Source organism: Vombatus ursinus, unplaced genomic scaffold (genome assembly GCF_900497805.2).
Source record: "Vombatus ursinus unplaced genomic scaffold, bare-nosed wombat genome assembly UNPS02014820.1, whole genome shotgun sequence".
NCBI classification, from domain to species: Eukaryota; Metazoa; Chordata; class Mammalia; order Diprotodontia; family Vombatidae; genus Vombatus; species Vombatus ursinus.
Genome location: NW_020954598.1, coordinates 26,121,073 through 26,144,694, shown reverse-complemented (window position 1 = coordinate 26,144,694; position 23,622 = coordinate 26,121,073). Strand labels below are relative to the sequence as shown.

General features: G+C 45.9%; 1 protein-coding gene across 1 annotated transcript in view; it reads right to left on the bottom strand.

Moving 5' to 3' along the window:
* Positions 1-23,622, bottom strand: part of VIPR1 (vasoactive intestinal peptide receptor 1) — an 89,695-nt gene that overhangs the window by 52,095 nt on the left and 13,978 nt on the right. Inside the window, exon 2 of the mRNA XM_027836991.1 lies at positions 5,358-5,457. Within this exon, the coding sequence (XP_027692792.1) occupies positions 5,358-5,457 (100 nt within the window). The remainder of the gene's footprint in view (positions 1-5,357; positions 5,458-23,622) is intronic.

Genomic DNA, 23,622 nt, shown 5'->3' with positions numbered 1-23,622 from the left:
CTGCCTTCCATGCCCTCCTGTGCCCCGGCTGTGTGACCTGGGGCAGGTGCCTGATCTCTGGATCTGGGTTATATGGGGATGGGAACACTGGAAAGATAAGGTTACAGAAGGCTGAGGGCAAGGTCCCCAGATGTCATCCACATTGCTCCTGGCCTTGGCATCCCCTTGTCTTCCAGGCTTCTGTGCCCCCAGTCTGCAGCTGACAAAGCACCCAGCTTGTCCAGGCACCCAGCCTCCCTGGCCTTTCCGCCTACCCAAATCATATTGGGCCTGTCGACCCAGATTAGCCCAGCCCCAGAATCACACACTATTAGAGCTGGAAGGGATCTCATAATACAGGATGGCAGAGCTGGGAAGACACCTCCAAGAGCTGTTCAGGCTCACGCATCTGGGAAGTGTTAGGGCCAGCACTTGAACCCCAATCTTCTGACTCCAGCACTCCCAGCTATCGTGGGTTACCTTTGGATCATTTTTGGTCCCTCAAGATTCTGCCCAAGCCCTCTCCATAATGGCAGAAAGGAGACTTCAGTTGGGTCTGTGGCTACTGGGGCTTGTAGGGAGCTGATTACTGAGGCAAAGAATAGATCAGAATCCTTAGGAAGGAGTTTTCAGGACTAGGAAAGATCAGGGATGCTCTGGCTCTGGTCCTTAATTCAATTAAAAATGTTTATTAAATGCCTATAATATATATGAGTTCTTTGTTTTTTGTGTATGTATATGCAGATGTACACACATCATACGTGTGTGTATATATATTCATGAATATATATGGGCATATGATATGCATCCATGTATATATTTATATATATTTTATTTATATGTATATACATGAAGTGCTCTGATCCAAGGGAATACAAGACAGATCCATAAGGAAAGAGAATGATACAGGTACTGCTTTCAACAAGCCTACAACCAAATAGGAGGAAAGACATGTATACAAATAAACTGTTGCACAAGGGAGGGAGTACAAAGGAGAGGTTCTGGCAAATCTCTAAGAGAAATTTCAAGAGAGGAAATCAGAGAGGGCTTCATGGAAGAGGTGGCACTTGAGCTGGTACTTGAAAGAAGGGAGAGGCTCCGACAGATGTTCATGAGAAGGGAGGAGGAGTCTGTCTCAGGCATAGGAGAGTGTGAGAGCAAAGGCCTGGTGATGGGATATCACCAGGATCAGGATGAGAGATGGGCAGTACTAGTTTGGCTGAAAGATAGAATTCATGATGAGGAATGCTATGGGATAAGACTGGATGGAGAAGCTGTAACCACATGAGACAGGACCTTGAATGTCAGAAGAAGACATTTATTCCATTTATTGTATAGTAGACAATGAGTAGCCACTGAAAGTTTTTCAGTAAAGGAAGGCTACGTGCATAGTAGCAACTTAGAAAGGATTCTTAGGCAGAGAGTGGTATGGAGGATGGAACAAGGCAGGGACAGTCTGGAGTCAGGAAGACCATTGTATGGGGCAGCTAGGTGGCACAGTGGATAGAGCACCAGCCCTGGAGTCAGGAGGACCTGAGTTCAAATCTGGCCTCAGACACATAACGCTTACTAGCTGTGTGACCCTGGTCAAGTCACTTAACTACAGTTGCCTCACCGAAAAAAAGAAAAAAGAGAGAGAGACCATTGCAATAGTGCCATTGGGAGGGGATGAGGGCCTGACTGACTTATGGTGGTTGTAAAGAGGGGAAGAATATGAGCTATCATAGAAAGGAAAGGTCATAGGACTTTACAATTGATTGGATATTGGTAGTGATTAAAAGAGAAGAGTCAACAACTTCATTCACTCTTGACTTTTCACCTCTTGGCAGATGACTGCAACAGTTACACCTCCAGCCCTGATCTCTCTCCAGAACTCTGGTTTTCTATTTCCACTGGCCTACTAGATCCCTCCATCTGGATTTCTTGCCTTTAAGCTTAACATATTCCAAAATGAATCTATCGCCTTCCTCCCCCTAAACTTGATCCTCCCCATAACTTACCTATTTCTGTTATTGCTACCACCATCCTCTGAGTAGCTGTGGTTTGAAACATTCACTTACAAGGAAACTGAGGCTCATAGGGGATCAATGACCAGCCACTAAGTGTAGTAGTGGGATTCTACAACTAGTCTCTCCTGACTCCAAATCTAGTGTGGAGGGAGGGGAAGAAAAAAGAGAAAACAAAGATGGGAGGGGAGAGAGAAGAAAAGTGGGGAGAGAAAGAGAAGGGAAAGAGGGAGAGAAATGAAATGAACAAGGGCAATTAGGTGGTGCAGTGGATAGAACACCGGCCCTGAAGTCAGGAGGATGTGAGTTCAAGTCTAGCCTCAGACACTTGACACTCACTAGCTCTGTGACCCTGGGCAAGTCACTTAACCCCATTGCCTAGCAAAAAAACAAAAAAAAAAGAAAAGAAAAGAAATGAACAGCGAGAGAGAAGAAAGGGAAGAGGGAAGAAAGAGAAGGAAGAAAAAATGAGAGAGGGAGGGAAGAATTGAAGAGAAGAGGGAAAGGAAGAGAAAGAGGGAAGAAAGAATTAGAAGAGGAAAAGATAGGGAGAAGGGGTGTGTGTGTGTGTGTGTGTGTGTGTGTGTAAAAGAGTTAGTTACATAATCCCCCAGCTGGGCTCAAAGGAAAAAAAATGATTTGGAGAGGGTGGAAGCAGCTCTCAGGAAGAGATGGTTATATAACAGTTGTATCAGCTTCAAGGAGGTAACTAACTGCTAGTCGACAGATGAAGAAACCCTGGGGCTGTGGGTACATAGGAGAGAGATTGACTGATAAAGGAGAAAAGGAAAATCAAAAGACAACCAGAGAATCCACAGAGACAGATAAAAATGAATTCTCATTTAAGCATCCTAGGAAAACACATGCCACCTCTCTTACATAAAAACAAGAGAAAAGCCGAGCGCTTCTTTTCCATTCTAAACAGGCAAGGGATGAGGGAACCAAAGCAAGATGGGCTGAGGCCCACTTCCAGAAAGACCCTTCTGACACTTCACACTTTTCCATTTAAAAAAGCACTTTATTCACAGCACTCCTTTGAGATACCAAGTGCCAAGATTTTCATCGGGAATTTACATGTGAATAAGCTTGGGGGCCAAGGGCTGCCCAAGGTCATATAACTAGTAAGTGAGAGTGCTAGGACTTGAACCCAGATCCCCAGGGTTCTTTCTATTGTTCCACAATGCCCTTCTCTCATGAGGATGATCCAAAGGCAAGGACAGGCAACCCTAAGTGGCTGTGCCATGTCTGACTTTTTACATCATCCAAGAGAGAATAGGTATCCATTGATCCTGGTGGAGGAAGGGGCTTAGAAGGGAGAGTAAGACACTTATCTGTCTGCTCCCGAGTGATTCTGTCTAGAAATAGTCCCATTGCCATCTACTCACCCCTACCAACACCCTCCCTCCCTACCCCTCCAAGACTACCTTCATCCTAGGGATTATTCTCTCCCTCTACCTCCCCAGAGCCTCCTCTGCCTTTTAGATGCAACAAGGTAGTGCAGTGGATAGAGTGCTGGACCTGGAATTAGGAAAAGCTGAGTTCAAATCCAGCCTCAGACACTTACTAGCTATATGACCCTGGACAAGTCACTTAACCTCTACATACCTTACTTTCCTCATCCGTAAAAATGAGATAATAATAACATTTACCTCCAGATCTGTTATGAAGATAAAATAAGATTGTATTTATAAAGTGCTAGCTATCATTAGTCTTTCTTCACCTCACTCCAAACCATTCTCTTTCTCCATCTTCTGACCTGGGCTCCTTCAAGTCTGACCCATCACTATAGCCCTTGGTTATAGCCATAGTCTCTAACTGCTCCATGAGTATGCATCTTCCCACCCCCATAACAGATCATGAACTCCCTGAAAGTGGGACTCAAATCTACTTTCCTTCTAACCCAGACTATAAATTCCCTGAAGGTAGGGACCACTTCCTCTCTCCCAGTTTCCCCCACAATGTAGTCCAAAGTGGAAATAATAAGCCCCCAAGTACTTGAGTTATTTGAATTCACACCATATATTTCCATTGGGCCAAAATAAAGATCATATTTTACATATCATAACTTCAAATAGTGCGAATTTGAATACAGGTAACCACTTCAGGGGGATTCCGGAGTTAGCTATAAGTACTTAGTGTATACCTTAGGGATACTTCTATGCCTTTCCAGGGATCAGGGTTCCTTTCCTTATACCACATTCTGATCAAACCAAGCAGTTAAGACACAGGTTTTATGCCTCTTCAGTTCCTAACACCCTGTTGCCTTGAGCCACCCTAACCCCTGTACATGACGGTCCCCAGAAATTTCCCTCCTCCTCCACTACCTGGCCAACAGAGGTGACTGGCCCCTGCCTGCTCCAACTCTCACTCTATTTCTCCTCCGTCTCTGGCCTAACTAAGCCATCTACTAACATCTGGCAGTGTCTACTCAGCTGCATGCAGAGATGTGATTTTAATCCTGCTCAGTTAATTAGTGAAAATAATGAACTGGCTGTTCCAGCTAATCAGCCAGCTCATGGGGTGGGGTGGGGGGAGGAGAAGGACAGCAAGGATGTTGTATGATAGCCCCAGGGTGCAAGTCTAAAGGATGATGCTCTCAAATGCTTTGCGTGGTAGTGAAAAGAGCCCTATGCTAGAAGTTAGGACAGCCAGGTCCAGATTCTGCCTCAGTTTCCCTATCTGTGCCAGGAAGGCAACTGTACCCATAGTTCGCATTCTCCCAGGGTACCCAGGCTTCCAGTACCAACACACAAGTCAACCTAGTCTCTCTCAGTCTTCTCCCACTAGCAGCCACCATCGGCAAGGAAGGACTGGCACCCAGTTGGCTCTGACATCCCCTTAGTTCCCAGGCCCAGTCTTGGTACTGGTCATTGCCCCAGGGAATATTAAGGGGAGACAGTAACCCTGTCCCAGATCTCCAAGGTGTTTCCTTTTTCTAGTTCCCATTTTGTTTATTATTCCCTTAGGGAACAGCCCTTCTGATAACCACAGCATGCTAATGTGAGCGCTGATATGTTACCCCTAAGCAGGTAAGACAAGTGCATTTTAACAGGAAGATTTCCAGAGAAGACAGTGGCTCTCTCTAATGGTAAAATTTCCAGGTCAGGCAGCCGAGGGATACAGAAATGTTTGGGGTCCCAGCTTCTGTGACATCACATTACGCGTACAAGCAAGGCTGGCTATGGCCTGCTCACCTCCTCCCCCAGAAACATAGGGCAGCCCTTGACTCTGTCTTTCCCTCAGACCGGGAGGTCCCTGAGGGTAGGGGCTGGGCTTCCTTCTGTCTGACTTCCTTCAGGGCTCTCACTGGTGCCCCCCCCAACCCCTCCCCTATTAAAGAAGGGCTGGTTGGGGAAGGAGACAGCTTCTCACCTTCAGTCACATTTTCTATTTGTTCATATTTCAAGCACTTTTCCCGCTCCAACTCTATGCTCTGTACTATGAGACATTCTTCTTGCAGGAGGTTGGCTACCTGTGAGACAGAAAGTAATCCAGGTTAGTGGCCCAGGAAGTCCCAGCCCCTGGCCTGTGTGAAGAAAGGGCCACTGCCCAGCAACAACACCTCAGGCCCCCAGGGTCAGGGGACAAGATCAGCTCCCTCTCCTCCCCCAACCCAAGGCCCAACAGGGATAATGGAGTCCCAGCCCTCCCACTAACTTGCTACATGGCCTTTGGCAAGTAACTTGGCCTCTTGGGGCCTCAGTTTTCCCATCTGTAAAATGAGCGAGTCCAACTCTGACATTCCGTGATTCTATAATTAGAGAGGTTAACAGGCTGACAGAAAAAAATAAAATAAAATTCCTGGCACATAATAGATGTTTCATTAATGCTTTTTGACTAATTGACTGTAATGCAGGAGTGGCTTTTGAACAATATACTGTCTTGCATTATCTGGGATTTGTGAGGAGATGCTTCAAGCTGACAGTAGTCCATGGCACATCTCACCCTGACAGCATTCTTTATTGTTGTTGTTGTTGTTCAGTCATTTCAGTTTTGTCTGACTCTTCGTGACCCCATTTGGGGTTTTCTTGGCAAAGATACTGGAGTGATTTGTCATTTCCTTCTCCATCTCATTGGATGGGGAAACTGAGGCAAACAGGGTTAAGTGACTTGCTCAGGGTCACACAGCTAGTGGGGCTGGATTTGAACTCTGGAAGATGAGTCTTCCTGACTCTAAGCCCAGCATTCGATCCATTGTACCACCTATGAATCATCTATAAAACGGAGCTGAGAATAATTCTTGCCCCTCCCTGCCTTCTACCTTAGCCTGCATTTTCTCCTCTTTCTTTAAAAACACACAAGCATTTCCACTGAGGTCAGGAGGACTTTGAAATCTCTTGTTCTGTCGCCTTCAGTTTGCTTGGTGTCTGGCACAACTGGCAAATTTATAAGAATAGCTCGCTATTTTCAGAGCTTCTGTATTCTAGAACGGTTTGGGTGGCAATCCCTGCTAAACGTAGAAGGGATCCTTGTGGTATCAGGCTGCATTTTCTCCACAGCTGGCACAGTTTGAGCTCAGACCTACGGCACTCACTAACTCACTTAACCCAAGAAATAGGTCTTCTTTCCCAACGCTGTTCCTAGGAAATCCTTTCTTCCATTTTCTGTTTTCATTTGACAAGCATTTGTAAGTCCCTATGATGTGTCAAGTACTGGGCTAGGACCTAACGATGCAAAAATAGCGCCTGCCAACCTACCGAGGGGGTAAATGCTTTATTTGGATAAATAATTGTGAAATAGATCATGTCAAGGGGCAAGGAAAGCACTAGTAACTAGGGAGGGTGCCCCATCAGGAAAGACCTCATAGATAAGGTGGCGCTGAGCTGAGCCTTGGGAATAGGGAAGGATCCCACAAGGTAGGGTTGAGGAGGCAGAGTATTCCAGGCATGGTGGGGGATAGCTTGTGCAAAGACATGGGAACAAACAAATAGGCCAGTTGGACTGGAATGGAGAGTTTGTGAAGGAGGGGTGATGTGTAATCATTCCAGAAAGAGGTGTCGGAGCCAGGATTTGAAGGGTCTTAAGTTTCAAACTTTATTCTAGGGTTAATAAGGAGCCGTTGAAGCTTCCAGACCAGGGGGTGACATGATAAGATCTGTGCTTTAGGAACATCAGTTCAGTGGCTATAGGAGATGATAGAGAAGGGAAAGGCTGTATTCAGAGGCATCCTTTGTGAGCTTGTATCAACAGCCTAGGCAGAAGGTGATAAGTGCCTGAACCACAGTGGTGATGGTGTGAGTGGAGAGAAAGGGAAGGAGATGTAGCAGAGGTCGAATCAGGAAGATTTGGCAACTGATAGGTCATGGCAAATAAGGAAGAGGTGAACCCAAATGCCTGGAAAGACTGGTGCAGAAACAGGAGGAGAAAGAAAGAGTTTAGGCAGAAGATAATGAATTCTGTTGTGGACATATTAAGTTCAAGATGCTTCTGGGACATCTTAGAAGGGGAGGATACAGGTTGGTGATACAGGACTGATACTCTGGCTGGACATAGAGCTCTGGGAATTATCTGCTTGGAGCATACCCAAATAAGGGGCAGTGCATGGATGAGATGATAGAACAGGGAAGACTAAGAAGGAATATTAGGTAGGTAGGAGTAGAACCAGCCAAGAATAGTGTCATTAAAACTCAGGGAGGACAGTTAGTATCACATGGTGCAGAGAGGGAAGAAAGATGAGGATTGAGAAAAAGCCATTGGGGCAGCTAGGTGGTGCAGTAGATAGAGCACCAGCCCTGAAGTCAGGAGGACCTGAGTTGAAATCTGGTCTCAGACCAAACACTTGACACTTACTAGCTGTGTGACCCTGGGCAAGTCACTTAACCCAAATTGCCTAAACAAAACAAAACAAAAAACAACAACAACAACAAAAAAACCAAAGAGAAAAAGCCATTGGATCTACCATTGAACAGATCTTTAGGAAGCTGGAAGAGACCAGTTTTAATCGAGTAGAGGGGTTGGAAGTCAGAGTTCGAGGGGCTGAGAAGTGTGTTGATATGTGTGTGGAAGTGGAGGCAATGATTATAAACAGTTTTTTTTTTTCTAGAATTTTGACTATGAAAGGAAGGAGAAGCATAGGATGAGAGCTTGAAGTCATGGCTAGGTCTGGGCGCGTTCGTGAGGAAGAAGGAGCCAGTGGAGGGATTGACAAATTGAAGATTAGTGATGGGATCAAGAGCACACTCAGGTGGCGGGGTTGGCCTTGGTAAGGAGTAAGATCATCTCTTCTTCTGAGATTAGAGGAAAGGAGGAGAGAGGAAAACACGACAGGGAATTGGAGGCATAGAACGGGGGGGCGGGGGAGTCACTTCACAACAGATGGTCTTTATTTTCTCAGTAAAGTAGGAGGCAAGGCATTAACTTCTGAACGCTTCAAAAACTGCTAAATCTTAGATAAAGTTCCAGCAAATGGGCAACTGTGTGAAAGACGGATTGGTGAGAAGAGAGGCTAGATGCAAAGATTCCTCAATCAATAGCTGCTGAGAATTGGTTAATTTGAGAAGAAATCCAAGGGGAGTGCATGGCAGGGCCTGGGGATTGTCTTCTGACTCTGATTTGGTTTCTCCTTTCTCAGCGTTCTGGATATGTTGTCTTCTTCATTACAACGGGACTTCCTAAGGACAGGGCTCTGCTTCTCCCATCAGAGCTCCCCAATCCCCACCCCTGAATAGCCCAACTCTGAATAGGCTGAAAGACTCCTTCCCTAGCCCTTTAGATATACAGCGCACCAGCACGTTCTCACATCAATACTCATCACATCACATATACCATATCATGCCATACCATTCCATATCATATCATACCACGCCATACCATATCATGCCATGCCATGCCACATCATATCATGTCATACCATACCTTATCATGCCATACCATATCATTCTATACCATACCATACCATAGGTGAGTCAGTAAAGAAAAGGGATATTATACTATTTTGGGTTTTGAGGCAATGGGTATGTGAGGCTGTGGGTAGTTAATTAGCCAGCCAGTGATGAATAAGCCAGAGTGGAGTAGAAAGAAAGTTGACTGTGGAACCAGATGACTACTGGTATGGAGCCCAATTCATGGGAACTTCATGACCACAGGCATCTCTGAGCCTCAGTTTCCTCCTTTGTGAAATGAGGACCTGGTAGGTCCCTCCCAGCTCTAACTCCTCTGATCTATGACCTAAGATTTTCTTCTCTAACCTGGATGGGTCAAGGCTATGGACTAGCTGCCACTAAGGTGGAACAGCTGGCACTTTGCCCCAAGGCGCAGAAGCTTAACAGCATCTTGGGGTGCATTCCTCCTACCATACCCCTTGGGGTCCTCCTTGCCCTCCCTTGATGACTAAAGCCTCATCCCAAGATAACCCCCCTCCCTTCTATCCTCCCATTCCCATTTCCCCAGAATTCTTTAGCAGCATAGAAATTTTGAAGTGTCCCCGGGCAGGCATTCTCCTTCTCAGCCACTGTAGCCCAGGTAAGCTTCTCCCACCCCCTTCCTTGACCTTCTCTTGCTTGCTTCAGGTGCAAACATTCCTAGTTCATACTTTGCCCCCAAACACTCATGGACATAGTTGTGTGCCTGTTAATGCTTGAGAAATACTTGTCTCAGTAGAAAGATCACTTGCTCTAGCATCACAAGACTTGGGTTCTAGTCTCACCTCTGATATTTACTACCTGGGTGGCCTTGGACAAGTCACTCAGAGCCTCAGTTTCCTTGTCTGTAAAATGGGGGGATTGGACTACATGGCCTCATACATCTATGTTCCTAGGTTTCACCTTTCTCTCTGTTCCATCTCCTGGCTGTATCCCTTCTTCTTCATTATAATGAAACAATACCCATGTCTCCTTCCATCAATGGGTATTTCCCCCATCATCCCCACACAGCCCTATTCTGAATAGGTTAAGCCTCTTTCCTCTGCCCTCTAAACATTCAGCACACATAGCTTCTGACTCTCCTCACATCCTCATGTTTAGAGTTATGAGATAACACACAGGAAGCGTTTTTGCAAACCTTAAGGTTTGCAAAATCAATGCTATTATTATTATTATTTATTATTAGAAGGAACATTAGAGATCATCTGGTCCAACCTCGTCATTTTACAGAAGGAACTGAGGCTCAGAATGAGAAGTCAGTTCTCCAGACTTAATTGCTGCACAATTTCTTTGGACCTCTCCACATGATTAGTTTTAATAGTCTGGGGCTGAAGCATTTCCCCACCACTAATCTTCCTCACCAACCCCACCAGATTATGGCAGCAGCTTCCTCACAGCTGTCTCTGAATCCTCTCCCATCAGAATAGTGGAAAGAATGGTGGGCTTGAGATCCAAATATCTAGCTGGGGTGAGGAACCTGCGGCCTCGAGGCTGTCAAAGGGCCACACTTGAGGACCTAGAGGGCCACGTCCCCACCACGGTCTACATTGAAGCCCAGGCTCTGACATTTATCAGCTGTCTGCCCTTGGGTACGTTACTTCCCCATTATAAGGCTTCGGTTTCCTCCTTTATAAGATGGGGAAGACTGATATAGTGGCAAAACCACATGACTTTGGGCATGTCATTTAAATTCTCCAGGCCTCAGTTTCCTCGGATGTAAAATGAGGTGGTTGGACTAAATGATCTCTAGTGCCCAGTTCTAGCATTCTATGAATCTGTGATTCCCAAACTTTCCAGAGATTTCTCCCTTCTCTCCGTTCTGTCTTCTGGATGCATCCTGTCTTCTCCATCATAATGGGACAAAGCCCATATCTCCTTCCATCAAGGGATCTTCTCCTTATCTTTCCCACACAGTGCTTTTCTGAACAGGGTCTTACTCACTCCTCTCCCACTCCAGACTTGAACTTGAGACCTAGGCAGAGGCAGATTCCCTGGAGGGAAGTTGACACTGGAAACAGATTTTACCCGGAGGAAGAGATATGGAGACAGGGAGATAGAGAGAGACATGGAGAACCAATCCATGAATGCTAAGACTGTGAGGGACAGACATGGAAAGCTGCCTGGGGACATCTCTGTTGGATGGCCCAACCTCTTGGAGCCTCAACTTTCTCATCTGTCAAACGGTGAATTTAATTCCTTGGCCTCTTCCTCCTGGATCTCACCTCTAACCCTGGAAATTTAGCATCTACCCTCTACCCAAGACATCTACTGTGAAGATTCAATGAGATCAAAGATTCAGAAGGGAGTATCAGGGTAATTTGGTCCAACTCCCTGCCCAGTGCAGAAATGATAATTAATTTACATACATTATTTAATTTGATTTTTTTTTGAGGCAATCAGGGTTAAGTGACTTGCCCAGGGTCATACAGCTAGTAAGTGTCTGAGGCCAAATTTGAACTCAGGTCCTCCTGACTCCAAGCCCATAGCTCTATGCACTATGGCGCCACCTAGCTGCTCCAATTTCATTTGATCTTCACCTTTTTGTTATCCCCATTTTACAGGTAATGAAACTGAGGCTCAGAGTTAAATGACTTGCTCAAGGACAATAATATCAATGCAAAGATTATTATTCCCATTCCACACATATGGAAACAGGATCAATAAAGGGAAGTAATTTGCTTAAGGTCATCATCTAGTCCAGAGCCCAAAGTGTAACCAAGTCTTCCAGGTATGTGTCCAGACTTCTATCCCTCTCTCTACATTGACTTCACAACATCCCCAGGAGGAAATCATACAACATTGCTCGAATACTTCCGGTGCTGGAGAGCTCATTACCTCAATAAATCAGCTCATTCCCATTTCATACAACCTTCATTGTTAGAAAATTCTTCTTTATGCTAAGGCTAAATCTGCCTTGTAATAACTCCTGTCCATTATTTCAGGCCAAGTGGAATAAATCTAATCTCGCTTCAAACTCCGAGATTCTGTTATTTTAGTGTGATGCACTTGTTAAAGCAAACAACAAAACCAGCCTGAATGTAGGCTACATAAATAGAACTGGCCATACTTCTCTATTCAGCAGAAAAGTGAGGGGCTAGGGGTGTGGAATGTTACATGTACTGTTCTACGAAGTTTGTTTTGCTTAGCTTTTTTTTTTTGTTACAAGAGGGTTCTGTTAGGGGTGAGGCAATATCAGGAAACCACTGTGGTCACGTCAGTGACATTTTTGAATAAATAAAATATTCACAGCAGGAAGGCGATTGTTTGGCAGTTTTTTTCTCTTGCTTGAATTGCAGGGTACTCAGATTCTGGGCCCCACATTTTAGGAAGGACGCTGATAAAGGGAGTCTGTCCAGTAATGGGGAAGGCACTTGAAACTATGTTATATGAGAAAGAGTTGAAGGGACGAGGATTGTTTAACCTGGAGAGAAACTGTGAGCCTGGGAGCAGGACAAGGTGGGGGGGGGGGGGGGAGTCTGAAAAACTGTGATAATAGAAATAGATTTATTTATTTTTATTAATACTTTAATTAATAGATTGGTCCAAAAATAGAACCAGAAACGATTGTTAAGGAAAGTGTTGGTATGGTAGGAAGAGTCACAGGTACTGGGTTCTATGAGACTTTCTACCCTCTAGGAGCTTCAGTTTCCTCATCTGTAAAATAATGAGTTTAGACTATGTGATCTTTAAACTGGTGACTCTGATATTCTGTGTTCTATGTCATGAGATCCTTCCGGGCCCTGGCAGTCACCACCGCTCCTTTATCTACTGGGCAAGTTTGGGTTAGGTAGGGCCAGATAGGGCTGGGGGGTGCCTGTCCAGTGCTCTGCTCTGCACAAAGGCAAGTGGCAGGCCTACTTCAGATCTGCCTTGAGAACTCTCTCACCTGCTGAACGCTGCTTTAAGGTTAGGTCTGCCTGAAAGGGGAGGGGGAGGTGATGAATGAATGATCTCTCAGGGCGCCTCGCCTCCCGGGATCAGAGAAGCCGCTACCCCTTCTGCTTCAGTAGGAAAGGACATCAGAGAGAGGCATCAGGGCTGACCTTCGTTTCCAGTTCTCAGCAGCCTCCTAGAGCTCCCATTATCGGCCTCTAGGCTGTGTCTATATTCCCCGCTGCAGCAACCTTGTATTCCCATCTTGCAGAGGCCCTCTTTACAGGTCACTGACAAGTCGGGGTGTGGTGCTTGTTACCCCCATAAAGCCATAGGAATGACCCAAAGCCTCAGGCCTTCAAGCTGCAGTCACTGGCTCTCTGTCCTTCCCTCCCCTTTCCTTCCCCCACCCTTCCACCATCTCAAGGAACCTGCTGCTTCCTGAGAAAGAGGCCAGGCCACCACGTCAGAGTCTCATGGAATCCCTGGCCTGAGGGGGGAGATTGGGACCTGCCCTCAGAGAGCTAGGAAAGACGGCCAGAAATGCAAAATTCCATCTTGGCCCACCCAGGCTCCATTCCCCAAGGAGCCAACATTCCCCCTTCTCAGTCTTCATCACCTCAGTGTTAATGAATGAGTTTAGCAGATCCTTCCCTGAGACCCAGCGTAGGGAGTCGAGAGAAGAGAGAAGGTGCTCTTGTCACTGGCTCCCTCAGAAGGAAACGGGGTGCCGCCGGGAGGATGGGCAGGCTGGGATGAGCCAACTGCACGAATCTGGTGAGGCCAGGACCGCATTGCTTAATCAGCTGAAGAAATCGGGGTTATTTCAGAGGAGGGGAGTAACCTGCCCCCAGCCCCACAGCAAGTGCGTGGAAGGAAGCCACTGCCCTCTCCTGACAGACAGTCTGAGGCCCGGCTTCCCAGGCCCCCTCAGTCCCTGGCCTGGCTAACAGGTCAATAGGTTGTTAATCAGACAAGGAGCAGAGGCAGCTTTTTCTGTATCTTTTATCAGAAGGAATTTAGGCCTGGACTTTGGACTTCCTCTTAAGTATTTCCTTATTCTAAACATCCTCATTATCCCCACGCCTCTGGGCTTACACACGGTGAGAAAAATGACTCCAATCTGTTCCCTCAGGCAATGATAGAAGTGACGGGACATCACTCAAGTCCCTCTTGTGTTTTCTCACAGGATACCAACAACCCAGGGATGGAAGATTCTTCTCCCCATTTGACGGGTGGAGACATTGAGGCTGAGAAAGGGGAGGCTTGCCTCGTTGGTGTGACACAGAAAGACCCTGGAGGAGCCAGGGTCGGGGCTCAGGTCTCTTGATTTTTAGATTCCGCACTGTTTGCTGTATCAGCAAGACTCTTAGTACATCATGAACAGCAATCATAACGATAATGATATTACAACAACAATAACAACAAAATCACACCTCTATAGGGCTTCAAGTTCACAAAGCCCTGTCCAAACGAGTCAAGGAGTGAGAGCTGGAAGGGACCTCAAAGATTATCCATCCTCCTCATTTTACAGAGGGAGAAACTGAGTCCCAGAGAAGGCAAATGACTTGCCTAAGGTCAGACACATCTAACAACATCAGAACCACAATTTTAGAGATGAGCTGTCAAACACTATCTGAGTCACACACACACACAGCCCACACCCCGAGGGTGACGCCCAAACCAGATGAAAACGCAATTGGGAAATATTTCAGAAAATAAAAATGCAATAGAACACAGATGATATCCCATTGTAAAACTAAGTCAATATGCAGCCCACGGGACTCCTATTTCTATCTGAGTTTGACACCTTGGATTTTAGAGAAACGATTTCTCACTCACGTCTGCCTTTCCCTGTGACCCCTACCTTCATGAATGTTTGGGAAACAGGCAATAAGGGTCTCTTCTGTCTACCTTCTCCTTCCTTCTGCCAATCCTCAGCAGCAGCGTTCATCGGTACGTTTGTGGTGCGGTCACTTCATTGTGTCTGATTCTTGGTGACCCCATTTTGGAGTTTTCTTGGCAAAGATACTGAAGAGGTTTGCCATTTCCTTCTCCAGCTCATTTGACAGATGAGGAAACTGAGGAAAAGGGTGACGTGACTTGCCCAGGGTCACACAGCTATAAGTGTCTGAGGTTGGATTTGAACTCATGAAGATGAGTTTTTCTGATTCCAAGCCGGGTGCTCTATCAGCTTTAGAGATAGGAATGTCAGGAAGGGGTAGAGACAAAGCTGATTGTGATAATTGCAAGAAACATGGGTTCTGGGCACTGGGATATGCGAGAAGGAAAAAAGTGTCCCCTTTTTGGGTAGTCCCAGCAGGAAGGGGGACCCTTTTTAAATTCAATACCATAAACATTTATTAAGAGTCTTTTGTGTGCAGGGGCTACACTGGGGGGAAAGTTTAGATTAGACGGGTGGGACTGCTTATAAGGAACATCCTGGTTGAGAAATGAGACACCGGCACAAAAAACCATGATGCACGATATTTTACGATAGACGCATCAGAGAGGGGCAAAGTGCCGTTCAAGGTCCCAAGGGAAAGGCTAAGGAGAGGGAGGGAGCAGGAAAAAGCTTCCCAGAGAAGGTAACCTTTAAATTGTGCTTTAAATAGCCAGTGGGAAGAGGAAGAATTCCAGCTGTCCAGATCAGCAAGAGCAAAGTCATGGAGTCACAGAAGTCATGTGTGTTCGGGGACTGAGCTGTCCAGTGTGACTGAAACAGGGAATGAATCAAGGAAAGTAACAGGAGGGAAGGATGGAAAAAGTGAGCGAGGGAAAGAGCGAGTGACGCAAATGACACGTGGTCTTGAGCGCCAGGTAGAGGAGTTTAAACTTCATTCAGTAAGCAATAGGGAGCCTCTGAAGATTGAAGAAAGAAGCACCATGCCAGGGATAAGGACAGGGAGTGGACTTGTGCTTTCATTAGCATAGGGAATTCCTAGGTAAGGAAACCTTCCCTTTTTCTAAGCAGGTCAGCCCATTCTCAGCAATTTATAATCTTAGAAAGTTGCCTGCATCACTAAGTAGTTAAATGACTTGCCCATGGTCACACAGCCAATGTATGTCATAGGCAGGACTTGAACCCAGATCTTTCTGGCATTGAGGCTGGCTATCTACTGCTAAACCATGCTGCCATGACCAGGCCTATCCAAAAGGAAGCTTATTCTAACAGGATATGAAGAAGTATAGATTGGAAACCTAGGAGGACAGTGGCAACAGAAAAAACAAACAAACCAACCAGATATTGCAATTCAAAAGTCTAGGCCTTGAGTGGCAGCTAGGCAGCATTGTGGATAGAGCACTGGCCCTGGAGTCAGGAGGACCTGAGTTCAAATCCAGCCTCAGCCACTTGACACTTACTAGTTGTGTGACCCTGGGTAAGTCACTTACCCCGATTGTCTTACGTACAAAAAAAGTCTAAAAGTCTAGGCCCTGCCTAGACTAAAGTGGCTGTGATAGAAATAGAATCATGGGATTTACAGCTAGAAGAGATGTTAGAAATTAGTCATTCTTAAGCATCAAATGAAGCAATATTTGTAAATTTGCAAATTTTTGCAATATTTGTATAGATAATGTTTGTGTACAGTGCCTGGCACACAGCAGGCACTTAAATGCCTGTTCCCTTTTCCTTCCCTTCTCTCTTGGCAGTCAGGTAAAACCTATTGACCCCTTCTCTGGATTTTTCACCCTTCTGCTGGGCTCAGTAAGAAGCCTCCCGCTCTGACCTTCAGGATCCAGAGAACTGACCATAGCACCCAAAGGGAGATTCATTGATCAATCAAGTCACTTCCCATCCCCAACCCTCTCCTGCCTCCCCTCTTCCTTCCTTATTTTCAGGGGAGACCCAGGCCAGGGAAGGGATTCCCCCGGAGATGATGGAGATTGAGGAAAGAAGAGCTGGCTCCTCATCTTCCAGGAATCGTGATACTTGCTGACAATCTTGTAGCACCTTTAAAGTTTATAAATCACTTTCCTCACAACAATTCTGTGAGGGAGACAACATAAGTGTTTTTATCCCCATGTTACAGATGAGGAAAACTGAGGCTGAACAACTTGTCCATACAACAAATAAGTAGCAGAGCTGGGATTTGAACCCAGGCCTTCTGATTGTTTCCACTGTACCACAACCTGGGCCAAACAGCTCTGGGGCTACCTTGACTTGGTAGCAACCTTCCAATAGCCAAAGAGCTGAAACTGCAGCAGTCTGAGTTTATGGGAAACAGAAGGAGATTCCTGCTTCTAAGGGCTGGGCAGGAGATTGTCTGGGAATTCTTCACGAGGGTCACCTGCTAATGTTCAAGATGGTTTTACAAGGGGTCCAGGAACAGGCCCAATAACCTCTAAGGTTCTCCAACCCAAGAGGAGGGTCATTTCAAGCCATCAGACAACCGGGGGAGGGGGGGAGTGTTGGGGGGGAGCAAAAAAAAAAAAACCAATAAGGACCAGAGTTCAAATTCAGCCTCAGACATTTACTAGCTGTGTGACCCTGGGCAAGTCACTTAACCCCAATTGCCTCAGGGGAAAAAGAAAGAAAGAAAGAAAACCAGTAAGGGGTGTAGGAAGGAGTGACTGAGGTTCAAGGAGATGAGGGTCACTATGTGATCTTGGAGGCAGTGTGATGCAGTGGAGAGAGCGTAGGATTTGGCAACAGAAGGCCTGGCTTTACGCCCTGCCCTTGCAACCTGATTTATGACCTCAGATGAGTTATTTCCTCTCTCTGGGCCTCAGTTTCCTTGACTGTAAAATGGGTATAATACATTAACTATCTCACAGCATTGTTATGAAGGGCTCTGTGAATCATAAAGAAATGTGAGTTGTTATGATGAAGATTCCTCACAAGATAGGTGGCTAGTCCTAACTGCTTTCTTTGCTTTTCATAGCAGAGATGGACTTAGAGGGTCTTTAGGAAGGAGGTGGGGAATGGGGGAGAGGGGAAGAGAAGAGAGAGAAGAGAGAGGAGAGACAGGAGATGAAGGAGGGAGGGAGAGAAAGGGGGAGAGGAAGAGGGGGAGGGGAGAAGAGAGGGAGAGAAAAGAGAAGGGGGAGAAAGAGGGAGGGAGAGGGGAGAAAAAGGGGGAGAGAGGAGGGGGGACAGAGGGAAAGAAAGGGAAAAGAGAGGGAGGGAGAAGGTGGAGGAGGGAGGGAGGAGAGGGAGAGGGGAAGGGAGAGAGAAGGAGAGAGAGAGGGGGGAGGGGAGGAAAGGAGGAGGGGGAGAGGGGAAGAGGGAGGGAGAAGGAGAGGGAGAGAGAGGGAAAGAAAGAGTGAGGAAGGGAAAGGGAGAGGTGGAGAGAGAGGGACAGGAAAGGAGACAGGGGAGAAAGGGGGAAGGGGAAATGAAAGGGGGGAGGGGAGGAAGGAGAGACAATATTGGTTAGTAGAAAGAATACTGCATTTTGATTGAGAGCACCGGTGTTCAGATCCCAGCTCCACAGCTGATAAGCTGTATGACCTTTCCCCTCTCTGAGCCTCACTTTCCTTATCTGTCAAATTAAAGAGCTGAACTAGGTCTCCAAGATCTCTTCCAACCACAAAGCCAGGTCCTCTGTCAATTCCACTGAGCATCCTCAGACACTGTGTCTGACTGAGCTCTCCCTTCGCCCACACTCCCTCCACACAATCTCGAAGACAGATCCCTGGCCCGCTTTCTATAACCTGGAGCCCGATCATGTCGCTTCCCTGGGCCTTGGTTTCCCCACCGGTCTGACATGGGACATGTTCCTAGCCCTGCCCAGGGATGAGAAGAGCTGAGTGTGGATGACTTGATTACTGTGTTATTTTTCCTTCCCATACCTTCCCTCCCTAAAGCAACCAACCCCACCCTGAGAGCCTGGCAGCTGTGATGCCCTGGGCTCTGCCTTTAGCTGTCTCTGTTTGCTTTCTCTCCCACCCCACAGGAACTAAAGCCAGGTCACAGGAACGCTATGTTCCCCTTCTAGCCTCCCTCATCTCATCCACTCCCCTGTGTACTTGTAGCCGGGGTTCCAGTGCCAGCTCTCACACTTTCTAGCTGTATGACTTTTGACAAGTCACTTTCTCTTTGAGCCTCAGTTTCTTCATCCATAAAATGAGAAGTTTCCACTACATTGACACTTCTTAACTTGGGGGTCCACAGATCCCTATCAAGGGTTCAGTGGATAGAATTCAGAGGTTCTATGAACTTGGATGGGAAAACATTACATGTTTATTTTCACTTTCCTTTGTAATCCTATGTATTTTATCTTATGTACTTAAAAATATCATTCGGAGAAGGATCCGTTGGCTTCATCAGGCTGACAAAAGGGTCCAGCACGTTAAAAAAAAGAGTAGGAACCCCTGCCCTGAATAATCTCTAAGGTTCCTTCCAACTAGGAATTCATAGAGTCCTAGTGTATATGACTTACCAAATGCAGAGGGATTCAAACTTTCCAAAGACATGATAAGAAGGCAGTTAGGTCCTACATTAGCTAGAGGATTGGACTTGGAATTAAGAGGACCTAAATTCAAATCCTGCCTCAGACACTTAGCTAGCTAGCAATATGACCTTGGGCAAGTCATTTAACCAAATGCTAGCTATTATTGTCACATAAGCTAGAATTTATATGGCACTTTAAGGTTTGTAAAATATTTAAAGTGTTATCTCCTTTGAGCCTTACAACAACCCTGTGAAGTAGAAGTTATTATTACCCCCACTTTACAGGTAAGGAAACTGATCCCATATTAAATGACCTGCCCAGGGTCACACCTCTAACTCAGGGTCTGAGGCAAGATTGAACCCAGGTCTTTCTGACTCCAAGGCCAACATTCTATCCACAGTACCACATGAGGAGGAGGGAAGGAAGGAATATTCACTTTTTTTTTTTTTTTTTAGGCGATTGGGGTTAAGTGACTTGCCCAGGGAGACACAGCTAGTAAGTATCAAGTGTTTTGCTCTGAGGCCGGAATTTGAACTCAGGTCCTCCTGACTTCAGGGCTGGTGCCCTCTCCACTGCGCCACCTCGCTGGCCGGATATTCACTTTACAGAAAGGTGTTTCACTTTATGTTATAGAAGATTGCTCCAATTTATCAACACTTGGTTTAGGCTTTTAATTAATATGTGAATCTATTACACTGTCAGACAGGGATTCCATCTTACCTAAAAAACAGAGATGCAGGGGTCTGCACATATAGGCACCTAATAAATGACTGTTGAATTTACCCAAGATTGTCCTCAATTAATTTTTCTTTCAATTAACAAATATGAATTCCTTTTTCACCCTTTCCTTACTGGAACAACAAAAAAAGAAAAAACAAAACTTCTATAACAAATATTCATAATCTAGCAAAACAGACTCCCATACTGGCCCCATCCAAAACTGGGTGTCTCATTCTGCCTATTTAGTCCAAGAAGGAGACAGGGAATGGGCCAGTATGGGAATTTTCTAGGCAGACTTCTTTGGGAAGATGGAAGTGTTTTACAGGACAGATCACTACTTGACAACAAGATGGGAGTGGGTAGGGAAGGCAGAATAAAAATATTCATTTAAATCCTCTGTCCAGTTCAGATTTAGCTTCTATGATGACTACAGGGAGAAAAGGATTTGATTAATCATGTTCAATTTATATAAAACTGCCAGTGTAGTCCAGTTGGAAAAGTAGTTACTGGCAGTGGAATCAAAGAACCTAGGTTCACACTCTTTCTCTGATTTTACTGCCTTGGTGACCTTGGACAAGTCCCTTAACCTCTGTGGCAGCAGTTTCATTATCTTTAAAACGAGACTAGATGGTCTCAAAGGTCTCTTCGAGCTCAGGTAACCCAACTTTTGTGCAGTAATAATAATTATCATTACTCCTCTGTCCCAGGCAAACTAGCCTTGTTCCCTGATCTCTTCTGTTTCCCACCTCCAAGCCTTTGCATATAGGCTTTCCTCCCTCTCTAGAATGCTCTCCCTCCTCACCTTTGCTTCTTAAAATTCTTAGCTTCCTTTGAGGCTCAGTGATGTGGAGACAGGCTTGAAAAGTGACAGGAATCAGATGCCAGGCTTGCAAATCTAGGCCAGATTCAACAACCCTTTCTTGATCTCTAGATCCTTCTAGATCTCTCTGCAGTCTTTGACGGCTGCATACTTTCTCCTTTTCAGGTTTTCATGACCTTGCTCTCTGCTTGGTCTCTTCCTGTCATTCTTTCTCAGTTTCCTTTGCTGGATCTTCATGAGGATCACGTCTCCTAACAATGGGTATCGCCCAAGGCTTTGTCCTGGGCCCTCTTCTCCCTCCATACTATCTCACTAGGTCATCTCACCATGGGTTCACTTATCATCTCTGCAGATGATTTTCTGAATTATTTATCTAGGTCTACCCTCTCTCCTGACCTCCAATCTCATCTTCCAACTGCCTATTGAACTTCTCACACCGGATGTCCTCTACACACCCTGAACTCAACATGTCCAAAACAGAACTCATTATCTTCCCCTCTTCCAAAACCATTTCTTCTTCCCAACTCTCCTCTTCATGTCAAGGGCACTCCTATTCTCTGAGTCCTCTTGGCTCTCACCCAGGTATCATCCTGGACTCCTCATCCTCACTCACCTCCCATATCCAATCTGTTGTCAAAGCCTTGTGTTTTCCACCATCACCATATTTCTTGTGTGTGTTCCCCTTCACTCCACCCACACTTTGGTGCAGGCTATCACCTCACACCAATCAGTTATCTCGTGACTCAAGGCTCTTCCCACTGCAAACCATCTTCTACTTAGCTGCCAAAATGATTTTCCTAAAATGCAAATCGGTTCATGTGTCTCCATCGTCAGTAAACTCCAGGGGCTTCCTATGACCTCAGGATCAAATACTAAACCCTCTGGCTTCTAAAGCCTTTATTACAACATGCCTTGTTTCTACTTTGTTTTTCAACCTTCTTACACTTTGCCCTCCACATACTCTATGATCCAAATGCTTGCTTTTCTTCTCACATGACCCTCTCTCCATCTCCATCTCCATGCCTTCACACTGGCTGTCCCCATACCCAGAATACTCTTCCTTCTTACCTCTATCTTTCAACTTCCCTGGTTTCCTTCAGATCTCACCTTCTGCATGGGACCTTTCCCAGTCTCCCAGCTCCTAGTGCCTTTCCTCTGAGATTACTTATCTTCCATTAATCCTGTATAGATCTTGTATGTACATAATTATTTACATATTGTTTTTCCCCATTAGAGGGTCATCTTTTTTTTTGTTTTGTTTTGTTTTTGTTGTTGCTTTTTGGTGAGGCAATCAGGGTTAAGTGACTTGCCCAGGGTCACAAAGCTAGTAAGTGTGAAGTGTCTGAAGCTGAATTTGAACTCAGGTCTTCCTGACTCCAAGGCAGGAGCTCTATCCATTTCACCACCTAACTGCCCCAAGTGAGGGGAGTTATCTCTTCATATCCCTAATACTTAGCCCAGTTCCGGGAACTTAGTTGGTGCTTAATAAAGGCTTTTTGACTGCCTGACTGACTGTCTCACTTGGACAGCTAGTTATGGTGGCCATGGAAGAAGGGAGGAAAAGTGATTAGGGATTGGGGCAGAGTTCATTCTCTGAACCCTGGGAACCAAGCGTCAGGTTCAAGGGACTCAAGGTTTTCATTGGAATTCATGGAAGATAAGGCATGGAAGCAATGAGATCTGGGTCAAGAAGAGAGACGGCCCACACTGATGAAATCATGAGTCTTTAGAAGTTCTCAAGTCCTTCCATGCCAATGCTACACTTTTCAAACAGCCTTCATGTTAGTCTCTCATCACTCAGGGCATGTCTCGATGCTCCCATTTTATGAATGAGGTCACTGAGAAGTGAAGGGGTTCACCAAAGGTCACACAGCAAGGCGGTGGCAGAACCAGGACAGGAACCTGGCCCTCAGATCCAAGTCCAGGAGTTCCTCCTACTGCTGAAAGTCTCAGAAACATCTAGAAGAGATACAGTCCCACATAGAGCACTGGAGAAAGGAGGGCACAGAGTGCTCAGAAAGAAAAATCTCAGCATTCCCAAGGCAGAAGCCAAACGCATCACATGCCCGAGTCTGGATTGGCCATGGGGTCTTAATTGCATTAGTCAAAAAGCTGGAAGGAAAATACTCAGCTGAACCCACTGGGTACCTTCTGTTTCTAAAGAGCTGCAGGCCAGGAACTAGGTCTCGGGAACTTATTCTCTCCCCAGGCCTGGGGAATTTGTTCTCTCTCTGTCTCCATCTGGCCATGATCCATCTGGGGATGTCAAGGAGAGAGTTAAAGCCCACAGACTACTTGACCAAGGGTGGTGGTGGTAGAGCCTTAAGCAGGATAGAACTGTCAGAGTTCTGCCCTGGGAATGGGAAGTTTGGAGGTCCCTAACAGTACCATGGTGGGGAATGGGGTGTTGCTTCTCCTCCCCCTCCCTTCACCCCCACCTTCTTCCCTGTCTGCTCTCTCTCAGTTGCAATGGTCTCCCACTGGGATGTTTCTTTCCTTTCCTCTTAGATGAATGATGAGATCAGAAGCACATTGCAAAGGGAAAAGAGAGGGAGAAACTGTATAGACCAACTCTGTCTATATCTATCTATACCAAGTATAGACAACGTTTTATAGGAGTTTGGCTGAGAAAGAGAGGAGACATATAAGAGACTTGGACATGTTTATAGGCAGCAGGGAAGGAAGAAAGAGGCAGGAGAGAGAGAGAGAGAGAGAGAGAGAGAGACTGAAGATTAGTGGAAAAAGGAGATGATAGTGGGAGCAGTCTGCTGGACAAGATGGGAGGAGATGGGATCAAGGGTACATAAAGAGAAGGGCCATCTTCATCAAATCCAGCAACAAACAAGGAGATCATGAACAATGATGTCAAGGGGTTGGGAGATGAGAAGGGAAGAATGGGGAGTTTGTAGTAAATGGCCCCAATTTTCTTGGTAAATTATGAGAGCAAGTCCTCAGCTGTGAGGGTGGGG